Source organism: Anoplopoma fimbria, chromosome 24, assembly GCF_027596085.1.
Source record: "Anoplopoma fimbria isolate UVic2021 breed Golden Eagle Sablefish chromosome 24, Afim_UVic_2022, whole genome shotgun sequence".
Lineage (NCBI taxonomy): Eukaryota > Metazoa > Chordata > Actinopteri > Perciformes > Anoplopomatidae > Anoplopoma > Anoplopoma fimbria.
This window is the reverse complement of record NC_072472.1, coordinates 15,270,194-15,292,649: the sequence shown is the minus strand read 5'-3', so window position 1 is coordinate 15,292,649 and position 22,456 is coordinate 15,270,194. Positions and strand designations below refer to the sequence as shown.

The 22,456-nt window shown below is 39.4% G+C and overlaps 1 protein-coding gene across 1 annotated transcript; it reads left to right on the top strand.

Annotated features, from left to right (window-relative positions):
* The first annotated feature begins 2,547 nt into the window (after nucleotides 1-2,547).
* On the top strand, nucleotides 2,548-11,005 carry LOC129113426 (beta-2 adrenergic receptor-like). The gene is made up of 4 exons (XM_054625701.1): nucleotides 2,548-2,757; nucleotides 5,540-5,702; nucleotides 5,856-6,147; nucleotides 6,897-11,005. Exons 2-4 carry the CDS (start codon nucleotides 5,543-5,545, stop codon nucleotides 7,939-7,941), a joined length of 1,497 nt encoding a protein of 498 aa, XP_054481676.1. The 5' UTR covers nucleotides 2,548-2,757; nucleotides 5,540-5,542; the 3' UTR covers nucleotides 7,942-11,005.
* The last annotated feature ends 11,451 nt before the right edge of the window (nucleotides 11,006-22,456 follow it).

Below are 22,456 nucleotides of genomic sequence, written 5' to 3'. Positions count from 1 at the left end.
TCTTGAATACCTATGTTGAATACACTTATTGTAAGTCGCTTTGGATAAAAGCGTCTGCTAAATTACTGTAATGTAATGTAATGTAATGTACCAGTTGAGGAAGCCACTCAACACAGAGGCTGGCATCCTGTTATTTCTGAGAAGTATTAAAGTTTTCCAGCTTAACTGGATATTCGATTCAGTGGAAGGCAACAGAGATGGTTAGCAGAGGAAACTCACAAAAAAGACCTTGAGCCGGATTCACGCTGGCACGCTAAGAGAGCCATCCCGACAATCCTATTTTTTTTTCCTTCATTGTCATCTCTCAGTAATTTTCCTTTACCTACAAGACACCTATTCGCTGGGAAAAATCCTGGAGCTTGGCTTTTGATACCTTCGAATTAAACTCATGAGTTTGTATAATACGTTAAAGTCAGTTCAGTTACATAACAAGTATAGACCAAAAAAAGATATATGCTCATTTAAAAACATTTCTTCATTATACTGATCAAAATCTAAATGAAATCAGTGTAGCAAAATTAGCAGAATTAAAGGCGCAAAAATATAGCATAATTCTGCAAACCTTTTTACATATAAAGTCATGTATACAACATTTGGATGACGAAGAGTTGAAGACAAGTGAGAGCAGACAGAACAGCTGACAAGGAGCGACTTTGAGACCGTGAGTTAAAGACCAGAATAAGTTCTGCATATGAGGTAGAGCTATGAAATCAAGGTATGGATACTTTAGGAGTTAAGGTGTTGCACGGAGAGGAGGATGTGTAGAGGGAGAAAGAGGAAGGTTTAGGGCAAGGACAGGAAGAGGTGGGGAGAGGAATGTGTTGGGGCTAGACAGACAGGAGGATATGGCCACACTGACTGCAATGTGTGTCTTTTATCACATGAGAAGAAAAGAGAGAGAGAGAGAACATAGAAACTAGAGACAGATTGGAACAAGATGCATAACTCTTTTGATGGTATTATCTTACATGTCATGCCACCACTTGGTTTCTGTCTTCGTGTGGTTTCCTCTGAGAATGTGAAGCCCTTTAAAAGATCCTCTTGCATGTTTAGCAGGATGACGGCAGCTTGCACTTGCACAAGCAGAGGGACTTTTCCCAGCCAGAGTGTTGACAGCAGATCAGGTCGAATCATAAAGTACTCAGGCATGTATGATAAATCACGGCGTTCAAATGATCACACAAAGAATTATCTATAATAAGTCCTTTTAGCCACATGAATGTTTCTCTGGGCTTTATACAGTATAGTATAAACCAAATGTGCTGCAAAATACAACATAAAAAGTATATTCATCTCAAAAGAAATAGAGAAGCTCTGACTGTGGTTAAAGTGTTTCCTGTTCCCCTGTCAAAGGACAAAGTGTGACTGAGGTGACACCAACAACAACAAAACACACATAGGGCATCCTTTAAGTATGCTTTCTTTCTTAATATGAATACTCACTCAGGCAATTAATTCGGTCATTTGGAAAAGTTTAAAAAACTGATGACTCATCACACAGATGACAGATGGTATCCTGTGGAAATATACCATGAAATATCTCCTCAATTATCACTTTCATGAAGTTGTGCTCGTTCTTGCTTGTGAACTTGTGTTGAATTCAAAAAAACATACTTTAAATCATCAATACAGAAGAGTATTGATTCGTCATGCAGCATGAATGAATAAATATTTTTGGACGGCTTGTTTAGAAACTGCTAAACTGCTGCAGTTTATCATCAGCACAAAGCAGACAGAAGAATGTGTTCACTTACATAAGAAAAACTTTAGCTCAATAAAAAATATTACTTAGATAATAAAAAAGATGCGTCTTAAATAAATGATAGAACATATAATAATACTTAAATACTGATTCCAATACACTGTGGAGCATGATTCAGTATAGTCAGTTAACTTCAATTTAAGCTTGAGATTGAACTGCAGATAGGTTGGTGAGTACATGTTAATCGGCCTGAGTTTAGCAGAACTCAAATTACTGAATGTACTGTGACTTGCGGTATCCTCTGACCTCGATTCAACATGCGAGGAAGAGGAAGTATTGTGTTAACTGTGTTTCTATTTGGTGTCATTTTACCCTAACACAACCTTGACCAAACCCAAAGTTGTGTTAGTTGTTTTAACTGGAACAATACTTGCAACAGTGTCTTTTTATTGCACTACGACATAATTATCATTTCAGAATACAGTATAGTATAAACCATTCAGGTTGAAGATTGTTGTTATGTTTTAAACTGCTCAACTGCAGCAGCACAACCACAGCCTTCAGCTGTGGTTTTGTACTGCAGCTCTAATGTGTGAATGTAAAGTAGGGTGGTGCTGAAATAGACCTCAGAAAACCTTCACTGAATAAATAAAGGTTGAAAAAACTAATGTTTCCCAGAGTGCTGTCAGTCCACTGCAGACATGCAACATACACTAAAAGCCATTCCTTGTCCTCTGATAGGCTACTGTTTTGCTGTGATGTCATGGGGGCCTGCTTATAAAAAAGGGTGACGGGCTCAGCTGCTTCAAAAGGGCAAGTGTGGTCGAGGGCTGAAAGAGTGTGTTTACACATGTACGGGAAAGAGAGAGCTGGGAAGTGTGTGTGTGTGTGTGTGTGTGTGTGGGTGTCACACGCAAAAACCAGACACTCAGCAGAAGAGAAACACAGACTTGAAGCTGCCGACAAAAACATTATAATGATACTTTGTTTTGTGGATTTAAAGGCATTTGGATGAACAAATCACTGGATTGTAAAGCGCAGGACGGACCCTGGAGGTAGGAGAACGAACTGGAATGTTAAGTCTGGTGTTTGTTAATATATGCATGCATATGTTTATTAAAGCATGTACTTGTGATGACACCTTGGATAGTTTAAAAGATCATTTTAGTTTTCACTGGTTCAGACATTCCATAATTATTAAACCATTAAATTATTCCACTGGCCAGGGTTAAGCTCAATGCTGATCAAGTTTTTCTGGAGTTACTAAAACATTTTATATAGATTTATTACTCTACAAGGAGCAGATTTTCAGCAGATGTTGAGGTAGTTAAACGTCAATGTTGAGCCAAGTTATACCTGAATTCTTATTTCAAATTTCAAGTTTTTCATAATATGATTAATATATATGAGCCAGCCTTATCAGACATTCACAAAATATGCCATATAAGCAAAATTCAGATTTTCTTTCTTTATTAAAACAACTGCCACTTAAATACGACCTCTGACCAAAATCTAATTTAGCTGAAAAAAGTCAGCTATTTTTAGTTTCTTTAGTTAGTTTCTCAGATTTAGTGAATCCAAACCAGCTTTCCTCTTTAACATATATGGTTTATTTTATCAGGGCAGCAACATGTTTTATGGCTCAGTTGTTATTAAAGCATGTGTGCTTTTCACAAAGTGTACAAAGGCGTCTCTGTCATCAGTTTATCCTTCTAAGCACTGCAAAAGCTGGGTGTTTTGTGTTTGTATTTTGGGGATTTGTGCTTGTGACCTTTGTATTTGTGCGTGTACTATTGTGTGCATTTTTGTGTGTTTAAGTGCTCATTACAATCACCGCTACCAAGCTATCTCTGCCTAAACATTTGGATATTTATGTCACAGTAAGTCTTATGTGTTTGATTATTGGCCTCAGAGAGCTGGACAAGTTTCTTTGTGTGTGTGTGCGTGTGTGTGTGCGTGTGTGTATTTGTGTGTTTGTGTCTGCGTAGCTGTTTAAACAGCAGAGTAGAGCAGAGTGAGCAGAGCCTTTTGGATTGACTATGTATTAGTCCGGCAGGCCCCCAGATTATTGATCTGTTTAATGGGGTCAGTGAACAGTCACAAGGCCCCTTTAAAGGGGTCATCAGTTTAAAGGGTCACAGGGTCATCTTCTTCATGAAGAACGCAACAAGTGCAGTTAACATTTTACAAAAATGAATAAAAGATGAAGTTGTTCCTTTGGTTATAAATAGCCCAGTATTGGATTGAGTTTGGTGCATATCATCTGTCAGGGGCAGACTGGACTGTGCTTCATTCATTACAATTAAAAAGCCTTCTAAGCATCAGTAATGAAAGATTGATTTTTAAAATGAGTCTGCAGTCAACTTTTTAAACAGATCCATCACTAGCACCACAACCTGGCACCTCTATATTATATGAAAATGTGCTGAGACATTTAAGGAATGATGACAAATGTTCACACAAACTGGCTGCAGTGAACCAGAGACTATGATTGTCAGCATACTAGCACTTATTGTTACTGTTACTTATTATATGCTGTATTGACACTGTAAGACTTTAACTAAGAGCAGAAATTTATTCCACTTGTGAACTGGTCGTAATAAAAAAATAATCTTGTCATGTTCCTCCCTGGTTTTTTGAAATGCATCCCAAAGTTCAACACTTTGCTCATTGACCATGAACAACTGGGTAAACACTCGTGAATCAATGCATCCCTTCACATGTGTTAATAAAGCCAACGCACATATAAATCCAGGTGACATTGCACACTGAATATCAAGTTGACCAAACAACTCCTGGAGCTAGTCAGAGCATTAAAAACATAAATCCCTTTATACCCATGAAACAAACAGTTAGGATGCAGCTTAGATAACAAGCAGCTTCTGTATGTTGACTTATAATAATATTAATATTAATAATAATAATAATAATAATAATTATAATTATAATAATTATTATTATTATTATTATTATTATTATTATTATTATTATTGTTATTATTATTAGTAGTAGTAGTAGTAGTAGTATTTATTCACAAATATATTGTACATCCTTGTACATCCTTAACCTTTGCCTACTTAACTGTATGTACAGAACCATCCCCCGACCATCAAGATGAATGCTGTCAATTGGGACATTGCTGTAAAAGAGCCTTCATGAACAGCTAACCTACCCTGTATAATACAAGTTAAATATTCTGCCTAATGTCACATAACATGTTGTGTTGTGTCAAAGTCACCCAGAGCCAAAAGGTGCAATAAAACAGTTAATGCACTGTCTGGTTTTGCTCTACCAAAGTCGCTGCAACTGCTCCTTTGCAAACACCACTGCTGCATGTCGTATGCATGCTGATAATGATGAGGTCAAAGCCTAGAAGCCCAATGTAAACAGGGACCTCTCTGCATGTCATCTCTCTCCCACGTATTTATGAATCCCGCTGCATTTCTTGGCAAGGCCCGCCCTGCGTAGCTGGTTGAAGCAGAGACGATTGGTTCAGGTCAGGCATTGACCTCATGTAGTAAGGTCACTGAGTCAGGATAGCTCATTGGTCAGGGCATAGGTCTTGAGCTAATTGGGTTCTTTTATCTGAAAATACTGCTCTGATTTGGATGCAATTTGGCGGGTTCTTCAGCTGGACAAAATAATCTTTTGATATCCAAATATTGTTGTTCAGATCCATATCACATCAGGCACTTTCTTTGTGAATTAACAAGCCCCAAATTGAAACGTGCAAGCACTCATAAATATTGCTGCTGTAAATAAAGACTTGAAACTTGAGCTGGAACCTACAACACTTGTATTATCCATGATGAACAAAGCTGTGTGTTCTGATTGTAGATCATGGAATATGAGAGTGCTGTCTCAGCACCGGCTAACCAATCACAGTACAGCAACTCCTCCCTGGATCCTGATTGGCCGGCGAGAACTTCGGAGTACAGTGATGCAGAGCTGGTGCTGCTGGGTGCTGCCATGGCTATTCTGGTTCTGGCCATAGTTTTTGGTAAGTTACAGAGCATTTAATCATTTCAATTAGTTGATGGGTTATTGGATGAATTAATTGATCAAGACGAGGAATTTCTTCTTTTTACTTTATGTTTTTTAACTTTATTTTTTTAAACGTTACATTACTCTGAATCAGTTTTCTTCTGTCCAGGTAACGTGCTGGTGATTACAGTCATCCTGAGGTTCCACCGGCTCCAAACAGTCACCAACTTCTTCATTGCCTCGCTGGCCGTTGCCGACCTCATCATGGGTTTGGTTGTGGTCCCCTTTGGCTCCAGCTACATCCTGCTGGGAACCTGGCATTTTGGGAACTTCATGTGTGAATTCTGGACAGCAACTGACGTGCTGTGTGTAACGGCCAGCATCGAAACCCTGTGTGTCATCGCAGTGGACCGCTACCTCGCCATCACCTCGCCACTACGCTACCCGACACTACTCACCAGGTGTGACCAAGACGTTTTAGTCTGGCTGTGTGGGGCTTGAAGTAGAACAATGATCTAATTTAAGAAGCTTTCATTCAAAATGAAGTATTCTGCTGCTGCACCTCTCTCTCAGGCTTATCTCATACAGCTTTCGTAGCTATACCTAAACATTTATACGCTGTAATTATGTAGATATCCGACATACTCAATTCATGTTATCCATGCAATCATGAAAAAGGAAGTATAAAGACTGCAGAAATCCAGACAGAGCGAGTGGTAGGTCACGTAATTTCCGTATTTAAGTAATGCCACTTCCTTAATTATTTTAAAACCTGAACCACAAAGTGGCACGTTTTTTTCTGGACTTTAGTAGGTAAACGCACAAAAATGTAGGAGTACCTTTTTACCTTTGTATGAGGAAGCGTTGAATCTCTACACTTTCAAGCTTTCCTGCATGTTGTACATCCACCCACACGCCAACCGGTTTAATCACAGCAGGTGTTTTCATCTACTTTCCTTTTTTTGGGGTTGCGGCCAAGGATGTAACATGCTGGAAAATCTGAATAGAAGTGCAATGCTAACTACAATTAAATTAAGGATGTGGCCATATGATACTTTTTTTGTTAGTTAATAAATTGAGCCTGCTATGTTGCTTCTAGAGCACCTTTATTCCACTTTTGGACAGCCAACATAATGTTAAATCAACATGTCTGTTTTCACTCACGTGTTCTACAATATGTTTACACGATTTGTGTCCTTCCGCTGACCAGGGGTCGGGCGTTTGCAGTGGTCCTCGGGGTTTGGGCAGTGGCCTCCCTCATCTCCTTCCTGCCCATCCATCTGAAGTTATGGGTGTCAAAAGATAAGAAAGCTCTCCAGTGCTTGGCCAATGAGAACTGCTGTGATTTCAACACCAGTGCAGCGTACGCAGTGTCCTCCTCGATCGTGTCCTTCTACCTTCCGCTGGTGGTGATGATTTTCCTGTACACCCGTGTCTTCCAGGAGGCTCAGAAACAGCTGGAGAAGATCAGAGGGAGGGAGAGGCACCTTTATAACTTGCATTACACTGCACAGCTGACTTATCCCGATGATAGTCCAGCAATGAATAAACGGGCAGGAGCTGAGGTGGGAGAAGAAGTAGGAGAGGACAGACTAAACAAGCAGAAAACGGGAGATATAGACGATTTTAAGGTGGAAAAGTCTGGCGAGAACAGAGCAAGGACAGAAAAGGGGGAAGGGAGACATTCTGCCGCAAAGCGTCTTAAGTTCTGTCTGAAGGAGCACAAGGCTGTGAAAACTCTGGGGATCATCATGGGAACCTTCACGTTGTGTTGGCTGCCCTTCTTCATCCTAAACATCCTCATGACCTTCCTCAACTTGGGTGATATCAAGCTGCTCTTCAGACTCCTCAACTGGCTGGGATACTCCAACTCAGCCTTCAACCCGCTCATCTACTGCCGCAGCCCCGACTTCAGGCACTCCTTCCAGGAGGTACTCTGTTTGAGGAGCAAATGGGGGAGCGGTGGAGGGAGGAGGGGACAGGGATGTTGCGGGGACAGAGATTGTTACCCCAAACCCCCAGATAGGACCAATGGGAGCTCAGACCTGAATGGTGTCAGGGGTCTGGACCATAAGCAGAGGTCAAGGTGGAAAGGCAGTTTGGAGAGCTCCATCCAGGACAGCTCACTGACTCTGGCTCCTCCGGCTTCTTGCCCAGAGCAGGTTTTAGAAGTAGCTCCTGGTTCCCTGACAAACTGGCAGGCTAACCGTTCTTCTAATGGGAGCTGTAAGGAAAGTCTGGCTTCTATTGCTTGAACAAGTAGGGTGTTGGTCTTTCCACTGTGTGTGCAAAGTCATGCTGTAAGCATCAATTTGATAGAGCTCAAAACGTTTGCTTTGGGTTGATAACTTATATTTCGAATCACTGTTCCTCTTCACTGCTGTAGATTTCAGTATTTGTAAGCCTTTGGAAAGGTCTGACTTAAACCTTTAAGTGGTTTTCCAAGGCATCATCGCACAACTTATTGAGGTACAATAATTATTAACACAATGCAAAAGGATACAAAAAGTACAGCCTCAAAACAATGATAACCACACTAGCAAAGTGAAGCTATAACATTACGCTTCCTCACATTGGTACAATGGGGCTATTAATGAAAGATGTCTCTATTTTTTGTTCACCTCCAGTTTATACCAACAAAAAGGTGATCTTTTGATTGACTGCTTAATTCAATTCAATTCAGCTTACTACTGAATTACAGGAAATATTTCCCAAATCAAATTCCTTTATTAAAGGCAGTCAAAGATGAAATTCTTTGCCGTTGGTTAAAAGTGTAGAGAATCAGCCACTGGCAGAAAGGTTGCTGGTTCAAATTCCACTTGCACACTGTCAGCTCTTCAAAACTACAGTGGAAGCGTTGTTACGCAAATATATTGCAGCATCAACTGCTTACCACCAATGGTAAAAGATTCAGACCGTATTGAACAACATGATCTGTGGGTAACATAGTTTTATTGCTCAAAAATAGTTTTACAACTGTGAGGATTTAAACAGATTGTGTTTCAATCATTATGAATTCATACCAGCCCCTGACTGATCATTTTCTACACAAACCCACCACATTTGCAGTGTTAATAACCTTAAGGAATTGGCACAACCAGCCATTCTCTGAAGCAGAGATTCGAAAAAAAAAATTTTATAGCTAAAAAGTCTTATTTGAAACAGATGATCTCATTTGAGGCTCACTTATAAAAACCTCCTCAGAATTTTGTTTTTCATTCCTGCCTGATAAACATCACAGCTGGTCCAAGATCATTTACTGGTGTATAGTTGTGTTTCAGACAAACATCTGAGACTTGTGACTATCATAACTTTCTCTCTTTGTGTTCACTTTCTTTCAACACATATTCGCTGAAACTATTTTATTTCTCCTTAGCTCTCCAAACATTAGCATCTACCCACTCCTTGCTTTTATCCTATCGTCTTTAGCGCAATTTTTATCCGTCAGACAGAGCTGGGGAGATCATTTTCGTGCAGTGGGATGTGTTTTTAAAACATTGCCAAAAAAGATAACACATATTCTTAATGCTTACTGTTCATAGTACTCAGAAACGGAAAGTGTGTTTGGATTAGTTTTTAATATCTTTATTTTCCAAATTCAAAGTGATGATGATAAAGTAGCCAGCATACAGTTTATCTATAAACACAACCTGGAATCAGATTACATTATATTCACATTGTGAAAATAATCTTCCCAACCCTGCTTCTATATGTATATATAGTTATTCAATGTGTGTCTGGGGGTGTGTAAAATGACACCTGAACAAGTTATTGAGGGTCAATAATTGTCATGTGTGTGAAGTAAATATGATCTGCATGTGTGTGTCTGTTTGTATGTTTTTAGTACTGGTGATGTGAGCTTCAAATATACCATTGAATATTTGTAATTAACTGAAATGTGTATGAGACTTGATTAACTAACTGTTGAAAAATGTATATTTTTTAAATATCATATCTAGTTTATGTATCTAGTTTACAAAAAAGAACAAAAGAGTTGTTTTAATGTTGTATCATGTCTGTTAATACATGTGGAGTTCAAGCAGCACTGAAACACGAGTCTACACTCAAAAATGATTTTTGTCATTGTACATTTTATTTAACTGTAGATTTTTCTTGAATTACTGAGAGAAACTAAAAGTTGTCATGTGTTTAGTTTTTTTCCCAGAGGAGTGAAGTTCTGTTTTCTACCTCCATCAGACTCACATGAATGTTATCTCATTTCTGCAAATATTTATTCAAAAGCTGTTCGATATCGTGTGAGTTGAGAATGAAGTTTTGATATTGTGTTGTTTGAATCTGTTGCTCAGCTATGTGTGTGATCTCAAGAGACATGCCTCCAAAAAGATATATAGAGAGAGATAGGGTTAACATGAGCTTGATACTATTCACAGCTTGCTTTTTAACAAACAGCCTGGGGAATCAGGGTTATTTGGGTCAAACAAGCAGTTGCCTTTGTGATTTGAAGTCAGTGAAATGACATTCTCATTTTCTTCTGTTACAAAATATCAGGAAACACATCTTGTTAGACTGGATGCTAATCTAATCCTTCCTTTAAACAGTGCCAACTACTGCATTGCACATTTTTTATTTAAGCATTGGCACTAACTGACAATAAACAATGGACATTGTGATTTGTCAAGTGGATGGTAGGGCAAACTAAAAACACAGTCTGACCACGAGCATGCTGTTGACCGAGAAGAGCATTTATCCAAAAATCATCTCATTAAATCTTATTTTCATAAGGCATATGATAAATTACAGTACCTCTGGCAGTTTGGGGGGAAAAAAATCATTGAAAGGCTCTTTGTCAATAAAATAAATATGACCAGGAAATGTGATTCTCGGCGTGCTGCAACTTTAACCTTTTTAATCGAGCCCATGGGACAGAGGCTTTTTGTGCTTATTCAGTCATCCAAACAATTAATGAAGACTCGGCCTGTCTGCTTGCATTCAAGTTAACACGTGTGTGTGTTTGTGTGTGTGTGCGCCCGTGCGTGTGTATGAGTGTGAGGCATGACGTACAGTGACAGGTGCAGGCGGTCACAGCAGCTACAGTGTCAGCTGCTGCAGAGGAAATACAATCAGCTATACTGCTTCAATTCACACACAGGCAGCTTTACAACTCGATGGGAAAGCTCACTGTGAAGCCTATGTGTGTGTCTGTGAAGGCCGCCTGTGGCCTGTTTTCATGGAACAAGTTTCTAATTTAAGTATGTAAAGGTTGACGTACCTAATATGCATGTCTCTTTGTTGTGTGTCCTCAGCTGTATCTATTAGTGTCATGTCTTTTTTGTGTTTGTTTTAGTATTAAAACCTATAAAGGGGTTGTCTTCTGAACGTTTGCAAGTGTTGTGGATTGTGTCTATTTTAACCATAGCACCAAGTTATTTTACTGTAGTCATGGCATCACAACTACGAGTGTAACTAACACATGCCGAGTAAACGTCTACATGTCTGCATTAAGATGAGTCAGCCACTGGAGGTCCATGAAAACAACCTTTTCATGTGGTGTTATGTTACCCTTTTAATTTGTGCTGAAAGTTTCAGCTCAAGTCGCATTGCTCTGACCTTGGCTTTTGAGAGGATCTTGTGGAAAAAGAGTGGTGGTTTGATTACATGAAAGAGTTCATTCTTAGCATTTAATTTGAGCAACCATTTTTTACAAAAAAACAGATTCATATAATTAATTTAATATAAACTGAATCTCAGTCATAATGTTTATTGTTTGGCTGGACTTTTACGAGATTGATCAGGCAGATTTGAACACATGAATATAAATAACAAGTAGCATCTTTTCTCTTTTTTAGAATGTATCTGTTTACAACACTACCCCCTTAAGCTTTAACCTTATTTTAGTTCACTGTGTTGCCACATTTTTAGCATTAAATAAAGATTAAGAAACAGAACAATTAAGACAGGCATTCTTTAAATGTTTACATCCTGCCACCTTCCTTTGTCACATGTGTACACGTACATGCACACACCCAGATGCAGTTTACTTCTAGTACACACACACACACACACATGCTTTCTCTCAAATACCTGTAAAAAGGCACAGACATGCAGTTACTCTGTACATCCTCAAATGCATGCCTATGCACACGTATATTCACAGAGGCATGTATATACGTGCAAACACATGCAAGCACACGTAACCAGAGGCGCACACACGCTCACACTGGCTATGCAAAATATGCAGAATATACATGCACAGATACACAATGTCCTGAATGTGTGTGACAGAGATGTGCCAAGTGTATCTTGTGATCACAGAGAGTTTATAGATGGTGAGTGTGTTTTGCTGCCTGAACTGAAGTCAACCTAACATGTCTGGCCAAAAAGCAAGAAAGACAGTGAGAATCAACAGATATTCTGTCTGTTAGTTTGTCCGTCTGTTTGTGTCACACATATTTTCTCCAAAAATGATGTGAAATACAAAATCTGCGCTGTATATCTAAAGGTGCAGTTTAAGCGTGGGGGCTTTTAACCCCTAAAGACTGCGATCATTTCTCTAGAATGGCAAAAACCTGCACAGTATCATGCAACACATTCATGTCTATATTTATATTACTTTACTTTTATTTATACCTTCACTTGGAGGGTCAGTTTTGTGCTTTTTGGTCACAAAGAGGAGCTGCAGATAGAAAGAAACAGACTATAAAACACAGCACCGGAGTCTTATTAAAACTATATAAAGCAAGGTATGAACATTTCCAAGGTAGATTTCTTTTTCTCAATTTTAAAGAATGTAGGGTGCCTGCATGCATCTGTTTGTGTGTGTGTAGGTCTGGTCTTGGATGACTGCACTTGTACAGTGGACAGCTGTTTGTCACAGAGACATAACACTGTGATTGTCTGTCCTCACATTAACCATCCCAACTAAATACGTTACACCAACCGTTACCCTAACCCTAATCCAAACCTAACTCTAGTCTAAAACCAAGTCTGAACCCTTAAACAGGCCTTTGAATGTCTTTCACAAAGCTAGAAATGTCCTCATTTTCCCAAAATGTCTTCAATCTGAAGGTTTAAAACCAAATCGGTTTTCACAAAGATCGCTGTACAAGTAGACACATTCACAAGGTGAAAGCAATACCAGTAATACTAATGATAATGACATAATAACCAGCGTCTCTGTCAAGGCTGGTAATAAACAATTATTTCAGACGAAGAATTGAAACAGGACACCAAAACTCAGAAACAGAGGTCCATCACCAAAAACAGATGCTTGTTTTCATCTTTTCAGCAATTTAATGCCGCCATGACTTTAGGTGTATTAAAAAACTATTTCAGAGCCTTGTGACTCTGAGACTCCAGGACAAATTGGTTCATGAACATGAAGCCGTCTACACATGATAATCCCTCCCTTGTTTTATTGTAGCTGCCTGAAGTCAGGCTTCATGAAAAATCCAGATCGTAGCTGGAGTCCTAAGTGGGGGAAATTACCAACTGCTGTCAAACAGTGCAGAAAGGAAAACACAGCTTTCACTAACTGAAAGCAGTGTTGTACCCATGTTGTGATTGAAAACTCACCAAGTTTGGAAAAGCAGCAACAGTCCAAGTTTTTAATTTAGTTAAGGGAAAACAACATGGTATCCAATCACTCACCACTAAACTACATCTGTTCTGATACTGTAGCTTTGGTCTATAAATAAGGCCTCTCTTATCTTGCTCACACGTCATTCTGTGGTAACAGACTGACAAGGCGACTAACTGTAAATGAGACCCTTGATCTAGTTCTGGATCACAGCCCTGATCACTCAAGCAGGGGTTTTTGTGGGGGAGGGGGAGCGATGAGTACTTTTATTTTAAACTTAAAGCTCTTAAATTATGTTTAGAGGTATTAGTAAGTGGATTTTTATTTGGTATACAACTGGATAGAGCCAGTCTAGCTGTTTCCCCCTGCTCCCAGTCTCTATGCTATGCTAAGAATTGTCTCCTGGGCCTGGCTGAAGCTTCTCATCTTTCAATGCTTGGATAGACAGGATGGATGATAAACATGGCGGACACTGGAAGTGAAGCATGTCAGGGACACCTATGCCAAGATGCACCCAATCTTAAACACTATGCCTCAGCTGCATGTTTGGTGCTTCTCCCGATGAAAACGAGCGGAGAAGTATTCCAGCTGGTATTTACGGATCATACAATCTATGGTACAAACTGACAGAACCTGCAGATCCCCTCAGCTATTCAGAAGTATAAAGGTCTTTGAACCACTCAAAAACCATCAAACATCAACCATCAAACTAAGGAAACCCCACTAAAGCTGTGGATGGTATTTGGTTTTCTCGGAATTGAAAGTCAACAGTCCTCAGCTGAGGCTGTTGAGCTTCCAATGCTCTGTATAGATTAACTTGACAGATCCATATGTTGCTGAGGCGACCAGAGGGTTTACCAGTGAGCCAACTATATAGTAGCAAAGCTATGGAGGCCCTGACTTACTAAATATAGATTTTTTTCTATATGTCAAATTATGAAATATAGTGATTCATTTGTTTTTGGGGGGCCTGTACAAATAAACAAGGCCAATTATTACTCTTATCTCTGGATTATGATTTTATAGTCCATGAATGTTTTATATTCAGAAAACTTTCCCCATAGTCCATAAAATAATAATAATAAAGAAAAATGTGTAATGTGTGTGATGTCATTCCAATGTAAAGACTATTTATCATGTGTACATTATGGAAATGCTTACAGAACAGTATAAACATGGTGTCACTGCTTAAAATTGTAGATATTGAATGCTTAGTCACACGCAAGGTGACAATTTTCAGGAAAGAACAATTTATTGAAGAATAAAAAAAGATATTTGAGTGTGGGCGTGTGAATACTTGTTTTATTAAGTTCCTGCTGTTGAAATGAGACCTGGCTATTTTCTGAGTGTGTCTGTTTCTTTTAACAGGTTTGTAGCTCACTGACTGAACACTAGCGGCGCTGCCAACGTTGTAACATATGGCGTCACACCAGCCGACTGGGCAGCCTTGGCAACAGGCTGTCTGTGTGCAGCCATATATGCATATGCATATTCATATGTGTGTTCAACCGTGTGTATGCATATTTGTAGCTTGTGACCATGAATGTGTCTGTGTAACTCCTGTAGCCAGTGTGTGTGTGTGTTTGGATGTGTGTGTTTGTGTGTTTGTGTGTCCATGGTACAGTTCCAGGGCGGCAAAGGAAGTTAAATAGTCCTAATTGTCCTGCTGTCTGTCTGCTTTGTCCTGTTGTCCCATATGGCAAGCACTATTGGCCGTGTGTCCTCCAACATCCAGCAGAGACATCACCTGCAACCAAAGGATGAACTTCATACAGTGTTTGAATGCATATCAGCATCGATGCTAACAGTGCAAACAATGGCAACAGTGCTGACAAAGCCATCAGTGTTAATCGGAAGAATGATGTTTGCTTCAATGCCAACGTTGTGAGGACATTCATTCTGTGCTCAGAGACATTACTCCACTTTATCCTAACATAGCTAACAGTTGTCTGCAGCTATATTAATGTACATAATTTTGTCTATTAAACCTTTACCTACCAATGTTTTAGTTCATGTTTTCAATAGTTTTTCACTGAAATAGACAAAATAACTGCTTCCATGCTTCCATTTTACACTGTACTTTTTTTCAAAAGTGCTGCTGGTGTTTACAACTCCGCAGTTTCTTGTCGGAATTCTAAGAAATCCAATCACTGCACGTTAACGGCATCGAATTACATTACATCAGGCCTGATTAGACCTAATTAGATTAGAGTTAGAGCATCACTTAGACACCTTCTTAGCCTGGCGCCACACCAACAAGGAGAAGTAAGAGCCCCAGCCTCTTTACTTCACGCTGGCTGTCTGAGGCTGTCGTTACTCCTGTCGTTTCATCGTGGGTTTTATTATCCATGCCAGGAGGCATTAGGAGACAACTGTGATACAGAAATCGAATTTGACTCACACTGCTACCAAACGATCCAACCAAGACATATACATGTCTCATGCTCACTTTCTGATCACATCTCTGTGTTCCCTGGGGGCAATCCAGCTGTGACACACAGGAAATGCAAACATGCACAGGGAGAGAAATAATGCAAAAAGTACACATGGGAGAAATATTGTAGAGATACTTCATAGCCACTTTCAGGGCTTGTGTGAATCAGAGTTCAGAAAAAACCGAGGTGTTTGTACCATCCTACCAGTTGGTAAAATACCTATTTAATCCTTCCCTTGTCAAACAGGAGACTCAGCTGGTTTATTTCATTATGTCGCTAATTGTGCTTTAAGCTCTGCCAAAGCCTGCTGGATTTTTCCACAAACAAATTGCATCGCTCACTACAGAGGACACTTGTGGAAACAAAGTTGAAAGACTTTAGGAGAAATTTAAAGAAAATCTTCATAAAACAGTCTCAATTTATTATGATGCCTTCAAATAACCCACACAAGTAAACAAGACCATCAGCAAAAGATTGGCTATTTCCATGTAGTTATTTTGATGCTTGTCATCGCTGCCGCCCCCTCCTCCAGCCAGGAGCAGAGCTTGGCCTCGCTGCTCCACCATTCTCCGTTGGAAGCCAACACAAACCACACACTGCTGGAGACTCAGACAGCATTGCTTGGCCCGCCGAAGGGAAGGGAGGCAGAGAAGAACCAGATAAAATGAGAGGTTTTCTAAAGGGACTCTGGGGCTCGGAAACACTACTGCTGTTGTCAACAGGGACAGTCAAAATTAACAAGAAATTAACGTTTCTATAAGAACATTTGGAGAAAATGACGGTGTTAGTGGAGTTCTATATATTCGGGACACAACAGCAATGATATTTTTGAAAAAAAATGTTAGAACGATTAAAAAAAAGTGAAGGGTGCAGTTAACATTTAGCCTGCCGGTGAAATTCTGCTGATAGTTTGTATTCTTCTGTGGCAGTTGGTGTCAGACACATGGCAGGCTCTGTCTCAATCAGATTGTTTTCTGAATTATCAACTTTTTATCTGCAAGTCTTTTGGGGCTTTTTGTCTTTATTTATGGACAGTTTTTCTCATGGGCCAGATCAGGGTTGATATTTTCCAGTTTTGGTCACAAATGGTGGAAGCCAACAAGAATCAGCTTAGGTCAATATTTCACTGTTGAGTTCACTCTTTGAAATACTCTGCCGCCCTAAATCACCAACCACAACAGTTAAGTTATGTAACAAGATTTGTCTTGAACATCAATAATAATGCGGCTGTGAAGATGCTCGTACAATAGTGTAATGTATGGAGTGTAAAGATTATAGCTGTGTTTATGGAGAAAATGGAGCGCATACATACAGTAGGTGGTGGGAGACACATCAAGCGGACAGAATAATCTCCTTATGACTGAGCTTTACCATAACAAGACAGGGCTGTGTGTGGGCTATGTCTGTGACGCACACACACACACACACACCCAGACACACACACACACACACACACACACACACACACACACACACACACACACACACACACACACACACACACACACACACACACACACACACACACAACACACACACACACACAGAGAAGGAGAGACAGACTCTGGAATGATAAGATATACGAAGCCACCAGTACAGCAGCAGTAATGCCCAAAATTAGTAAGAGAAGGTCAGCTCAACCCCTCCCCTTCAATCTCCGTCTCTCACTCATAACTGAGTAAAGCACATTACAGCTGCAGTAATTATTGTAATTTTACATTTTCATTATGGTTGTGTTGATTTATAAGTACTGAGGTTCTTCAAAGTGGATGTCTGTTATGGCCTCATGACTAAGGGCTACTGTCCTCGTTGATGATAACACTGATAACTATAGACAAAGAGTCTAATAAGGCATCTGTTATATTACATTACACCACCTACAGAAAGAACACAGTAAACCATGGAGTTCTTCTGCATTAAGTGATCCTGCAGCCTCAATTCAAATCAGATTATAGTTCAGATTCCTGACTGAATTGCACACAAATAAACACTGATTTACAAAGCTAAACTATTATAAGAATCTTCTTATAAATCCCCTGTTTATAAATAAGAACTCAGCCGTTTAAACACTTTGCAGAAGCCTCTTTGCTTTTAGCTATGCATACAGCTTTCACTCATCTGTGTGAGATTAGCACATCTGTATTTTAAGATAGGCTATAAACATTATTTACGTATTTCACCTTGGTCTAAATGTAAAGAGGGCCTGTCCATGAACAGCTCATCATGTCAATGAAGAGTCGGTCCTTAGAGTTTCAAAGGGATTCAAGTCTGGGCTTGGCGTCAAGGACTTAAACATTCTTGTTCAAGAGCCAATGCAGTGTTGAGCTGTTTGGATGCTAAGGTCATTGTCATGTTAGATCATACATTTTTGCTGCAGATATTCATAAACAGGTTTCTCCTCAAGAAGAGTCCTGCATTTGGTTTCAGTCATTTCCCCCTTGTGAGTTTAAAATCTCCCACTGCATGAGATCATGCTGCTCCCATGATGCCTCACAGAAAGGATTTTTGTTAGATGGTAATTTCAGCCAAACATACTAGTGCACTTTGTTTTGCTGAGGCCGTTATTTAACAAACCACACATTTGACTTCATGCTCTCACATCTCTTTCACATGTCTTTTTTGCAAATCTTCGATCAACATCTGCTATTTCAGCCATCTAACTATAATTCTGTCACATTTTCTTCATCTTCTAATGATGCTGCCATCTGTGTTCTTGTTAAGTCCCAGCAGTTCATATTGATATATTTCCTATAAAACAGTGTGTGCCAGAAAATAAAACAGAGGACTTAATGGAGCTGCACAGATGCTAGGAATTAGGAATGGGCCCTCTCTGAACAAGAGGTGACTTGGGATCACTCTCAGCTGTTTTTTCCCCGTCCATCTACATTCACATCATCGCCTGCCGTCTATTGCCATTTAAGTTTAAACGATGTTGTGCTGAACGCTGGTGCTATCCGGCTCGCTTCACACTTCCACCATTATTTCACGGAGGGGGATATAATTGATAATATAACCTCTTCAGAACTTGACATTGTGAATTGTGTTTGTGATTTTGCCGATTTCCACAAAACACTGCTTCAAATCAACAACTATATACAAGCAACTGCACTACAGTATGTGTGAAATAAAAGTAAACACCATTTACAGAAACACACTTCAGGACCACAAAGGAGTTAATAGAGCACACCCACACTAATGCAGATACATTTTACAATTCATCTTTTTTTGTCTCCATCAACAAAGACTGATTTCAAGTCTATTTTTCTTTTTTCTCTCGTTGGCTCTTTCCCCAGTCTCCATCTCTGTTTTGTTGCCCTTTGGCTGACAAAGCAGGTCATTTTAAATCAAATGTCCTTGCCAGATAGCAGTAAATCAATGTATCGATAGTATCTTCAACACAGATGTGGCAGTTGAACATCTTCAAATGGCTAGACAATTGGGACAGCATCTCCAGAGAGATAAAATGGCAGATGTAAGGCTGAAGACTTTGGGCCAACGCAAAAGCCAGGCAGTTAAGAATAAATCAATGACAAGTCTATTAACCTCTGTGTCAGCTGTTCTGTTGGCTAGATGAAAGATAAGGAAGGAAGAGAGCCTAGGAGAAGAAAGGGGATGGACAGTGAAAGAAGCAACAGAGACAGAGATTAGAGAGAAAAGCCAGTCAGTGTCTGAAAAGGTATTTTTCTTTCTACCCGAAAAAAGATATGTGCCTACGAGTCAGACAGCTCAGTTAATAATGTCCCAGCAGCCAGATTTAACAACCAGTGTGGCTGTTTTCTGAGTGTTTTTTAATTACAAAGCATTATATCAATGTTTATTAAATTATTATTTTTTTGCATAAGTGCATATGAATGTTGCCAAATATAAATGATACTGTATATGATCGACAATATGTATGATGCCAGACAAGAAAGTGCTGATAGTGCCTTAGGCCTTATTACCATGACAGCAACACATTTTATCCAATTTCAAAACCAGGAAGAGCAGAAAAAATAACTAGCTTCTGTTGGAAAACCATTGAGGGCCTATAATTACACATAATCTTTAGAATGTGGATGCTTCTGACCTTTACCCTGAAAGTTAAGTTATGAGGATGTGCAGAGTCATGTCCCCACCAGTCATAAAAACACACCCATGCACACACACACACACACACACACACACACACACACACACACACACACACACACACACACACACACACACACACACACACACAAACACACACACAAACACACACACAAACACACAGTGATTTGGTACCTCAGTCTGCAGTTCAGACTCTCTGGCTCCATCTACTGACTGAGCCATATACGAGCAGAAGACTATTTATTCTTCTGTAGTTCTGCAAATATCAGGCAATCAAGGAATTAAATATCACACTTTAAAAGATAAAGTTTAATCACATTAACACTTTAAATTGATTCATATGGCATAAGGCAAATTTGTCAAATTTGGGTGCGTAACATACAAGGAAATCTGCAGGAATCCATGCAATGATCAAATAGATAAAAAGTGTAATTTTACTTCTGCCTTGTTATACATATTATTTACATGGGCATGGGTTGCATGCCCACATACAGATGGTTTTCAAACGATCTGAGTCTTATTTGAAACAACATCTGTGACAAACACTTTAAACTATATTTTAAAAGTAAGTCTTTCTGCTGGCAACATATCTTAATTACACTTTTTGCGTGTTATCGACATAAAATACTGTTGCATTTTAATAGCTATTTGGAATTTAATTATACTGTAGGAAAAAACTAAGTCACTAGAGGTCACTGTAAATCTCAGAAATAAACTTGTCACACTTTCCATTTCTGTTTGGTAAACAGTCTATTCTTGCCTTGAACAGTTGGGTGTCATTCCACAGCTTACTGGTGCTTGCAACAAAGCTACAGTGAACAAACAGCAGTAGTCTAGGACTTTAATTGGAACCATACAAACACATGTTTCTACAAGTTTAAAAGTTTCCGTGTAACCTTTTTAGGACATGCCCATAACAAGGCTGTTTGAGATTCTATAAAGCCTTAGTAATCTCTATTTAAATTCACTCCTTGGTCCCAAAAAGAGCAACATTCCCAACTACAATCACTACCCTCAGGCAAAAGACAGAAGCACCTCCTGAAAAAAAACCATCCTGCTATAAAAAGCTACGTTCAATCACTTGCATCATGAATGTTAGACTAGAAGATAATACAAACGAATGTGCTGGATCTCCTGCTGTGACCTTGATCACAGAATATGCAACGACATGTCAAGTGTGTTCTGAGTAACTAGTTACATCATATTACGTCATGTGACAATCAGGAAAGGATTTCCAAGTAAGCTCTCTCCTGCCTAAACGTCTTTTTTCAGTTCCTAGCAATGGGAAATAATTGTAATTCCACACAGCTTTGTTGTAAAAGTATCCTCAATATCGCGTTGCTATTGTGTGTGTGTGTGTACAGGAACACATGAGTGTGTCAAATTACACTCAAGTCTCTTTAGGACAGTCCTAAAGATAGTGAGCAGGCGGGAGTGTGTCTGGTGTAACATTGCAGCATTCAGATGCAGAAATAGAAGGAGTAGAACAGCTCTGAAGATTACCGCGCAACATAAAAACATGGAACAGAATAGAAGATTAATAGGATTGAATAGATTAGAAATATATTTCAATTTCACAGTGTGTTGACAACCTATGCTACGTTTGTTCAAACCAAAAACTTACTGCTACTATAATAAAAAGCCTCCCTGCAAGACAGACTAAAATAGCATAGAATGGAATAGGTCAAATAAAATCATTTTTATTTGCAAATAATTAAATACATTGAAATCGTGTGCTTGTTTAAATCAACAATGACCTACAAAGTCCAACCACTGAACCTTACAATGCATTACAGGATATAATACAATAGAATAGATTTCACTCTCTGTTGGAAAATCTGTTGGACCTATATAATAAAAATGCCTCTGTGAGACAGACTTAAATAGAAGAATTGGTAGCACAATAACTAAATTTCTCTGAGTCGTAACATCAGTATCAATAATAATATATATATAATATATATATATAAATAATTCTACCCAACCATGCACGATAACACTATGTCACTCTGTGTTGTGGAATGAATCTACCTACAGAAGGCAACACATTTAAACTGTGTGTGTGTGTGTGTGTGTGTGTGTGTGTGTGTGTGTGTGTGTGTGTGTGTGTGTGTGTGTGTGTGTGTGTGTTGGTTACAACCCTAAAACTACTGGTAGTTTAATCCCTGAAGGCCCTACTAGCCAAGATAGAATAGAATAGAATAGAATAGAATAGAATAGATGACCCAGTCTTCATGAATATCAAGGCTTTATTATTATATTATTATGTCTTCTTCAGGACAGCAAACAGCTTTTTCTGCACACAAAAAAAAAACATACGAGCACATGTGTCAAAAAACATTATCATCAACTGAGTCTAAAGTCTAAAACATTTGCTGCCCCAAAGGAGGCTGCATCCTTCCTCTGTTGCAGTTCACTTCTCCTTTGTTCTCTCTCCTCTCTTCCTCCTTCCTCCTTTCTCCCCCTCTCCCTCACTCCTCTCCCGGTCACCTTGTAACGATGTGGGTCTTTCTTCCTCCGCCTTCCCCACGGATGAAGATGAGGGTCCCTGCTGTGCACCGCCAATGCTGAGAGGAGGAGGAGGAGGAGGAGGAGGAGGAGGGAAAGAGCAAAGGGAAGACGGGAGGAAACGAGGAGAAAGGACAGGAGGGAAGGAAGTAAAGAAGGGGAGGGGGGGAAAAGAGAGAAAAGCGAGTTAGAGAGAGAGAG

Coding starts and splice junctions, on each gene's coding strand:
- LOC129113426 (XM_054625701.1), top strand. CDS start 5,543: ATGGAATATGAGAGTGCTGTCTCAGCACCGGCTAACCAATCACAGTAC. Junction 5,703..5,855: donor GGTTCTGGCCATAGTTTTTG/GTAAGTTACAGA, acceptor TCTTCTGTCCAG/GTAACGTGCTGGTGATTACA. Junction 6,148..6,896: donor TACCCGACACTACTCACCAG/GTGTGACCAAGA, acceptor TCCGCTGACCAG/GGGTCGGGCGTTTGCAGTGG.